At 44.7% G+C, this 9428-nt stretch overlaps 1 protein-coding gene across 3 annotated transcripts in view; it reads left to right on the plus strand.

Annotated features, from left to right (window-relative positions):
* TNC (tenascin C) overlaps positions 1-9428 on the plus strand; it is a 92206-nt gene that overhangs the window by 64801 nt on the left and 17977 nt on the right. For 2 of the 3 annotated variants that reach the window (XM_068553623.1, XM_068553625.1), the window contains 4 exons: positions 663-935; positions 2485-2757; positions 8175-8297; positions 9269-9412. In XM_068553623.1, the coding sequence (XP_068409724.1) occupies positions 663-935; positions 2485-2757; positions 8175-8297; positions 9269-9412 (813 nt within the window). The remainder of the gene's footprint in view (positions 1-662; positions 936-2484; positions 2758-8174; positions 8298-9268; positions 9413-9428) is intronic. The other variant, XM_068553624.1, reaches the window with a different exon arrangement.

A 9428-nucleotide genomic window follows, 5' to 3' on the forward strand; every position in this document is an offset into this window, starting at 1 on the left:
GCCTAACTTTATCCAGGAAAGTAAACAGCAAAAGAATTAGCAAACCTTGGTATTCCTTACTGGGCCATAATCATAAGTGGTTACATTCGGACACATGAAAAATCTTACCTCGTCCCTTTGTCTCAGCTGGTGAGGATGTGTGTCACTAACTGGCCTATTCAACTTAGTTCAAAATAGGAACTAGAAGTGGAATAGAAACATACGAAGTATACCGAAAAGGAAGTATACTTTAAAAAATAAAATAAAAAAGCTGATTTCCTTCAAGACTACAGGTTAGTGGGAAATAGACAAAGGAGTCCAAACCCAGCACAAGATATTTGATTTTATTGGGAAAAATTCATGGCCTTTGGAGTCAGACCCAGCTAAAACCTTGCTCTCTCACATACTAGGCTCTGTGACTTCGGCCAAGTCAGTCAACTTCTTTGAAGCTCAGTTTTCTTACCTGTATAATGGGAATAACATCTATCTCATAGGCTTGTTGAGAGATTTACACAAGACAACATCATCTGGCACCCAATAAGCTCTTACGAAATATGCACTTTCTGAGTATATAACATGTTTAATGATTGATTGGGTATCTATCAGTGTTCGTGGAGACTTGTGCTTTCCCAGCAGAGTCAGTGCTGCTAACCTGAGTTATTTTCACCCCTCCCTTCTTTCAGAGGCCTTGCCCCTTCTGGAAAACCTAACCATTTCCGACATTAATCCCTACGGGTTCACAGTTTCCTGGACGGCATCGGAGAATGCCTTTGACAGCTTCCTAGTAACGGTGGTGGATTCTGGGAAGCTGCTGGACCCCCAGGAATTCACACTTTCAGGAACCCAGAGGAAGCTGGAGCTTAGAGGCCTCATAACCGGCATTGGCTATGAGGTCATGGTCTCTGGCTTCACCCAAGGGCACCAAACCAAGCCCTTGAGGGCTGAGATTGTTACAGGTATTTTGGCTCAAGTGAGCCATTTTCTCCTCTTCCTGGTTCCCTTCCATGTAATCCATCTATGAGGTCACCATGGTTTTAACACCCTTGTCCATGTTCCCTACTTAATCCATAGATGTGGCCTGTTCTTTATGTCACCCCCCCCAACACTCTCTCTTGTCTTATGTCTCTAACAAGCACTCCCCTTCTCCCACTCCAGATACGAGAAGGTCGAAATGTTTCCACTAGGCATCCCAGATCCTTTAGGCCATGTCTTGTCTGTAGCTCTTGTGTGCTTACTCCACGTCACCCTCTTCTGTGTTCATCATGGCTGGTCCCCAGCTACATTTCAGCCTTCTCAAAAGAAATATACCAATGAGTATATTTCAAAAACTTATTTACCACGTTTGTCACCTCAAAGCCTCAACTGTGATCCTGACAAACTTCCCAGGTGGGGTTGTCATTGGAAAACCAACTGTGAACTTATACTGGTAAACACTAATATCATCGAGATTCTTCAACACAGACTAAATCCATAATTTTCTCAACACTAATAATTCCTAGAGAAATATAGCATGAACAACTTTAACAGTCAACAATCTGTATTTCCCAAAGTCTTTCTAGAGATTACTAACTCCATATTCAAAGGTACTACTTAGTGAAGAAGTTCCATGTTCAAATAAGTTTTGGAAACACTGAGTTAAACATAGTTTAACAGGATCCTTGACCACAAGGCTTTAGAGAACATTCTAATGTGCATGCTTCTCTCCAAGAGGGACTTACCCAGGCAATGTTTCCCAAACTTATTTTACAATGGATGTAATGATCAAACAGGAATAGTTTGCTCTGAGTATACTTTGGGAAATTCAGCTCTAAATTTACCTTGACATTGAGTTTTGTCTAGTTAAGGCAATCCAAGATAATACCTTGGGTCTGAAGTATGTAGCACAAGAGGTTCCAAGTCTTAGTTCTACCATCTGAACACTTACTGAATGGTTAACAAAAAGCAGGCCAGTCAAGAGTAGGAGCCTTCTTTAGTAAAGCAGCTCCAAGAAAAAGACCAAAAAGAACATAACATTTTAAAAGCCATTTTCCTCAGGATCAAGGGAAATATAATCAGTAGTATCATCACGGGCAGCTCTACAGATCATTAACGCTGGTTTATGTGTCGTTTCAAAAAGAAAAGAAGAAGGTCTCACAGAGCATGGGCACTCAGCCACTGGCAGACAGAGAGCAAATGTAAACAAGTTACTGACTTTGAACTTGTTTAATAATGCATGGAAGGGGCCTCTGCTGAGTCCAGATGTGGATTTACAGAATTGCTTTTAGACAAAACTCACACATGCAAGCACCCACTTGGCTTGTATGGAATGTGTCAACTCCATCCTTCCCCTCTCCCAGATCTACTAGACATGTTCGTGTTGGATAATTTTATTTTCGGTATCTCAGGACACGTCTACCTCTGAGAGCTGGGGCATCACTCCATATTGATACCCCCACTGGAGAGAAGATTGCACGGGCTGCTGAATGATATTCTCTCTCCTCCTTCCACCATTTTCTCCCCCTCTAGAAGCCGAGCCGGAAGTTGACAACCTTCTGGTTTCAGATGCCACCCCAGACGGTTTCCGTCTGTCCTGGACAGCTGATGAAGGGGTCTTCGACAGCTTTGTTCTCAAAATCAGAGATACCAAAAAGCAGTCTGAACCACTGGAAATAACCCTACTTGCCCCCGAACGTACCAGGGACATAACAGGTCTCAGAGAGGCCACTGAATACGAAATTGAACTCTATGGAATAAGCAGTGGAAGGCGATCCCAGCCAGTCAGTGCTATAGCAACAACAGGTACCGTATATAAATGGGAGAGAATAGAGAAAAGTTCTCTGTTCCTCTTCTCACAGGGCTGGGAAATTACAAGAGCTTCGGATGCAGACAAGCTTGTGTTTGAATCCTGACTCTTGAGTAGAGACCAGGTGACCATGGCTAAGTCTTGACGCAAAAAGTATGACGCCACTTACTTAATAGTGTTATGAGGATTAAATGAGATAATTCATGGAAAGCCCATACAGAGGCCCTGGCACACAGCAAGGGCTGAGCAAATGAGAGCTATTAACATTTTTATTATTGTCATTAAGATAGTCATTACAATCATTGCTCTTTTTTTTTTTTTAATTCCAAAGGCCCTTCCTTCTACCTATTATCATGTTTTATCCAGAGATATACTTCCTTGTTCTTTGGTCAAACGTTCAAACTATGCAGGGAATAATGAAGAAGTGGTACCTCCGCCTATAAAGATTAATAGTTATAAAATGCTATGTGTGAAATAGTCAGTACCCTGATCAAGAAGGAAAAAAGAGGAGGCTGGCAAGGTTGGCAGGTTGTTCTTCATGAGGCCCGTCATTCTATTTGATACTCACAGCAGCTCTACAGGGCACTGGAAGGAGAAATGAAAATCCTTTTCAATATGAGTTGTTTCAAGGAGAATGAAAAAAGATGGTTATAACATGACTGTTTATAATGATAGTACTAAGACTAATATGACTCTTTAAAGAGAAAACGAATGACCTTCAACAGGTAGGGTGAGTTCCTTCAGGAAACTGAGGCAGGTACAGAAATGGAGCATTTGCTAGAGACCACTGCTTCAGAGGAACCAGGGGAAAGAATCACAGAACCACAGGCAGAGGTAGAAGGGACCTGAGAAATGATGTAGCCCAGACTCTTCTGTTTGTGCGTGAAGAATCGTGGCCCAAAAAGGTGAAGTGATTTGCCTAAGGTCACACAGCCAGATTTGGGGTAGAACCCAAAGGCCAAGTTATTTTAATATTATTAAATATAAGCGGGCTAGGTGACAGATAACCAACGAATATACACACTTGCCATCTCTGACAGGCAAAGGGCATAACACTAGCCAAAACCTTCCCGTTGTCCAGAGATGAGTATTTTTTGATGCCAAATTTCAGGACCTAATGAGCTCCGAGAAGCCACCTGTAGAAATCATACTCAGTATTTGTAGACGTGGAGCAATTCAGCCAGAAGAAATACCCTGTTTCTTATTAACACAGACCCTATCCCAGGGACGTGGGTCCTTGTCTCCTCTTCCCTGTGGCTTCCCATAAAAGAACTTCAGATCAGAGGCAGAGCCTGATTCTGACCTTGGTTTATAAACACTGCTTTTCAAAGTTTACTTCTCATCGCTGGTTTTGTCTTGCTGATCTTTTTTTTCTAGAGGCTCTGCAGTTCTAAAGCAAAAATGAATAATCACGAGCTTTTTTTTTTTTTTCTAAGAACAAGAAGAAAGAAAGGCCCTCTAGGATAGCCCTTTCTTTGATTTTTTTCTCTGGGGCCTTGTGTCTCACAGCCGAAGAGAAGTGTGTGCGTCGGTGTGTGCGTGTAGGTTCACACGTGTGCTCCGGTACTTGGCAAGGACGGGCGAGGTGACTCTTGATCACAGCAGACGTCCAATTTACCTCATCAGCTTCGTAAAGTTTCCCTTTTGTGTTTTCATTCTTTCTCCTTGTAAACCCTTCTCTCTGTTCCTCTTTTTCCCTGTAAAAGCCGCCGCGGGTTCTCCTCTCACTCCCTGAGCATGAGCTGGCAGCCCTGAGTGCCCCAGCGCCAGGGAGCGTGGGTAGAAGCAGTGTAGCTGAATGGTTAAGCCTGCAGCCTCTGGGCAGATCCCGTGGAGTCGGATTCCTGCTCTACCTCTTCCCAGCTATGTGAGCGTGAGCAAGTCTCCTTTCCCCTCCGGGCCTCAGTCCCCTCATCCGGCCAATAGCGTTTAACTCCAAGGTCAGCCATGAGGTTCATGTCACATCATAAATGTCAAGTATTTAGTTTCCTTGCCCACTGTAACGATATTAGCTAATATTATGTTTGGGTGATTTAACGTACATTTTATTTTTTAATGGCCCAGTTGGTTCAAAATTCAAAAGTTAAAAAAAAAAGGATATACAGTGAGGTCTCTATTCTACTGTGTCCCTGACATCAGTTGTTCTATCTAGAAGCAGTCAGTATTACCACTTTCTTCTGAATCACTGCAGAAATACGCTCTACAAACAGGTAAGATTAGACATAAGTCTATGTTCTCTTTTTTGTCACCTTTTTCTTTTGGTGTGGCGGTTAACATACCCACTCTTCCACACATTGGCGGGGGTGGGGGTGGGGTGTGTTCCTTGCTTATTAATAGATCTCAGAGATAATCCCATACACCTTATTTATTTAACTATTCCCCTACTGACAGACCCTTAGATTATGAGTTGTTTCTTCCTCTGTCTATCTCTGCATTTGCAGTGGCTCCTCTTCCCCTCCGTGGTTTGAGCCACTTCTTCACAACAGCCTGGGTTCCGCTTTGGGAAGCCCAGAGTTGCCAGGAGCTTCTTTTGCCTCTGGGGAGTTAAATGCCAACATGCCTCTGTATACCATCGGGACAGTCCCCAGAATAGACAGAAAATAGTTCAAAATCCAAAACCAGAGTAAGATGACTTTGTCATTCTCTTCTGGAGGTTCCTATTGCTCACCTCGGGGGTAGTGAGGACCCTGAAATGCTTCTTTAACCTGCCCCATCACCACCCCGAAACATACACCCTTTCCACCCCCAAAGCCAAGGGGGCAGCCCCTCTCCCAACTCCCAGAATGTGCCCCCTCCCGCTCTACCTCACTTCTCCCAGCCAGACAGCCTCCCAGCTCCCCCGCTCAGTTGCAGCTCAGATGGACTTAAAGCCACACACCACGCAGCTGCAGTGGCATCATGTCCGGGGACCCGGGTCAGCGGGTCTGCAGAGACACGTGCTCAGCAATCCTCCCTTCTACGTGAAACAGGCTGTTTATGCCTGGTGCCTTTGCCTCTGACTCTCATAAAGTGTAAACTATCGATTACAGAGCACGCACTTCATGTCACACACAGCAGGGCAACTGACACACTTTACCTCACTGATTCACGTGACACAGACAGCCTAAGTGCCACATTCAGACCTATTTCACAGAGACCTAAGGGGCTAAGGTGTTTTTAGCTAGTAAAGCCAGAATGGAATTCAAACCCAGGTCAGTGTAACTCCAAAATCCTTGCTCTTAAATCACACTGGCTACAATAATCGTCCCCTGAGCTTATCACGATTCACGTATTAAGTATTGAATAAAAATATGTTGGAGGGAGAATTTTTTAAATGATTGTTAATGGTCACGTTATTTAAGACATTTGCTCCAGATTTGGGGAGGCAACATTTTATGCAGAGAACAGACAGAAGTACTCTTCATCCTCCTTGAGAATTTCTAGCAATTCCAAATGTTTTCCTAATGGAATTTGTATTGAAAACCAAGAGTCTTCTTGGAAAGAGAGACAGAGGCATTGCCTTTCCTGGGTCTCCCTAACTTTTCAATAGGTATGATTTAGTTGTTCTCTGAGGCTCAGCCTTCAGGTTCCTATTGACCATCTCTTCTACTGTGGTGCTGGAGACCTGCAGGCCCTATTTATGGCAGAAGGACACACGCTAAAATAACAAATTGTCTTCCACACCTAGGAAGGTCTGTTGCCTAAAAATACCATTGACCCTGGAATTCTACCACTACTGGGCCATTCTTCAGATGACACATGGCTATCTATCTTCCTACTGTCACTTTCGTCAAGCACATCCCTCAGGAGGGCATGACAGATGAGGTTACTAATTCTTACGGTTTTTCAGCCAGGGCAGATAATATTGCCATTTTGCAGATGAGAAAATTGGGATCGAGAGGGGAAAGCTGTGGCCACAAGATACACTTTCTACAATGTGCCAGGACCTGCCCCAGTGAGGTTCACAGTCAAGAGTGAAGGTCAGAGTGGACTAGCCTGGCAGAAGGAGAGCCCCAGTGCCTGAGTTTACACACCCCACGGGGGTTTTTTCTCATTCTGCCTCATCTAGATCTTTCCTGGGGGCTACCGCAAAATTCAGGTGGCCCATGGAAAAAAGAATCACGTGGGAAAGAAAAAAAAAAAGAGAGGGCAAGCATGTTTACCGAGTTCTTACTGCGTGCCAGATTCTGTGCTAGGGTTTCACATCCATTATCTCTGCTAATCCTCAAAACATTCCTGAAGGTGGGCACCACTTTTCCCACTGGAAAGATGGAGACGGAGCAACTCAGGCTCTCGGAAGGGAAGGGAACTGCTCCTGGTTGCCCAGCCTCTCCGTGGTATTCGGACAATCAAGATCTTCCAGGCTCCAGAGCCCCTGTGGCTTCCAAAGCTTTCTAAGGAGAGGGCAGAACCCCAGGCAGCCACAGAACCTGAGGGTGGGCAGCAGGTCACAGGAGAACGCCGCAGGAGGAGAGAAAAAGACAGAAATGGAGAGGAAAAAAAGCTCCCCAAAGTGGGCTGTGGGTTTCAGAACATAACGATCAATGTGGGATGCAGAGGGGAAAAGATGAGGAAATGAGTTCCCGGGAGACCTGAAAATTGTTTCCTGAATTCTATGGTTAAGTATGGTCAGCTGAAGAGGGCAAAAAGCTAAGCCAAAAAATACACAGAGAAAAGCCAAAGGAAACTGGGTTTGCGGGGGAGGCATTTACGTAGCAGGAACTGTCCCTCAGGCATGGCTTTCCCCCAGGTAGACCCAATATCCAAGGGGTGTTTGCTTTGGTGAAAGGTCTGAGGCGGCTCCTCTGGCTCTGGACCTCCATCCAGTTCTGGGAATGGGTTTGTCGAGGTCAGTTTCCACGTGAACGTTATTTCCAAGATCCCAGGGCTGTGCTCAGCCCTGCTCCTGGGACTTAGGAAGGTCATATCACAAGAATGTTCACTGGAGAACTTAGCCTCAGTTTAGTCCTCTGTAAAATGGCTACAACCACACCTCAGTGGTTTCTAAATGAGGGTTAATCCTAATAAATTGCAAAGAACTGTACAATTGTCAAGTCTTGGTGTCACTTAATAAAAGGAACTAAAAAGCAAAGATTTGAAAAAATGCTAAACATCAAAACTTAAAGGAGGGTGTATTCCAAGCTGTGAGACCCCTCATTCACCCTCACTTCCTTAGACATCAGCTGTGGTGCTAACCTTCTTGAATGAAACCAAATGGCAGCTCTACAGCTCTGGGCCCTGTCCCTGAATGAAAGAACAATTGTTCCCATCAAGTCGTTAACTTAATCACAGATCCCCACATTCTCCATCCTAAAGCCTTGGCTGGGACATAAACTAGGGACTGAGTTTTCATGGATCAGGAATTCGGGAAGGATCGCTGATGAGCAAGATAGTTAACCGTTTCTGGGTTTCTCCTGTGCTCTTTCCTCGACAGCCATGGGCTCCCCGAAGGAAATCGTTTTCTCAGACATCACTGAAAACTCAGCCACTGTCAGCTGGAAGGCACCCACTACCCAGGTGGAGAGCTTCCGGGTTACATCTGTACCCACTGCAGGAGGTAGGGCACTTGGGGAGGGGAGAGGGAGGAGGAAGGATCTGGAGGGTTTGGGTGGAATAGTGAAGAGACCCTGATAATCCCATCCTCCCAAACATCATGGCCAAAGAAAACTACTTCTTTATATTTGAGACCATCCGGATAGACTTCATTTGTAAAGTGCTATGAGACCCTTGGAAGAAACTATTTTGTGAAGGGTCATGCTACGAAGATTGTTTCCAGGCTCATAGTCTGGGAAGCTGTGACTTAGCAGAGTTGGGAGTTCTAGTTCAGAGCACACGGGCTATAATAGAGACCAAGGGGGTGGGGGGAGCATAGTCAAATATGTCTAAAGACATTCTGGGAGGTAGTGAGCTCCCCGTTAGTGGAAGTGTATACAAAGATGATAGTTGATAACCTCTTCAGAGAAATGCGGTAGCATCTCTGCGGGGAGTTTGGCCAGCTGATATACAAGCTCCTCACCAGCCCCCAATCTCTAAGAAATATAAACTTTGGACTTTTTCATAGATGTAAGAGTACAAGCTTGACCATGACCATTTTCTTCAACAGTAGAATCTCTGCTAGTAAGGGATGAGTCTATATATTCTTTAGCTAATACAATGGATTAAATATATCAGATATACATTACACAGCAAGCTTCCCATATTCTTTGTGGGAAAAATAGGTAAATACAATTTGTGCAACATGGCCAGCGCTCTACTGAATGGAAACTTGCCATTTTTAGCACATTGTGACCTCATGTTTTTTCCTCCCCTGGCTCAGTTTTTGGCATCTTCATGGATGGAGAAAACATTATACGAAAAGTAAAACCTCTTCTCTTATGCCAGAGGGTAGGAGCAACTGAGAAGTCAAGAAAATGGTGTTGGATGAAGATATAGTTTCACTGCCAAATCGGATACACCCATTCTTGAGACAACTGTGAATAAGTTTCAGTGAGGTTCACCTTCCCCGATCCTGCTTTTACTGTGTTCTAGGTACACCCTCAGTGGTAACTGTGGATGGGACCAAGACTCAGACCAGGCTGCTGAGACTCTTACCTGGAGTGGAGTACCTCGTCAGCGTCATCGCCCTGAAGGGCTTTGAAGAAAGCGAGCCTGTCTCGGGGACGCTCACCACAGGTGTTTTTCTCACCTT

Source organism: Eschrichtius robustus, chromosome 10 (assembly GCF_028021215.1).
Source record: "Eschrichtius robustus isolate mEscRob2 chromosome 10, mEscRob2.pri, whole genome shotgun sequence".
NCBI classification, from domain to species: Eukaryota; Metazoa; Chordata; class Mammalia; order Artiodactyla; family Eschrichtiidae; genus Eschrichtius; species Eschrichtius robustus.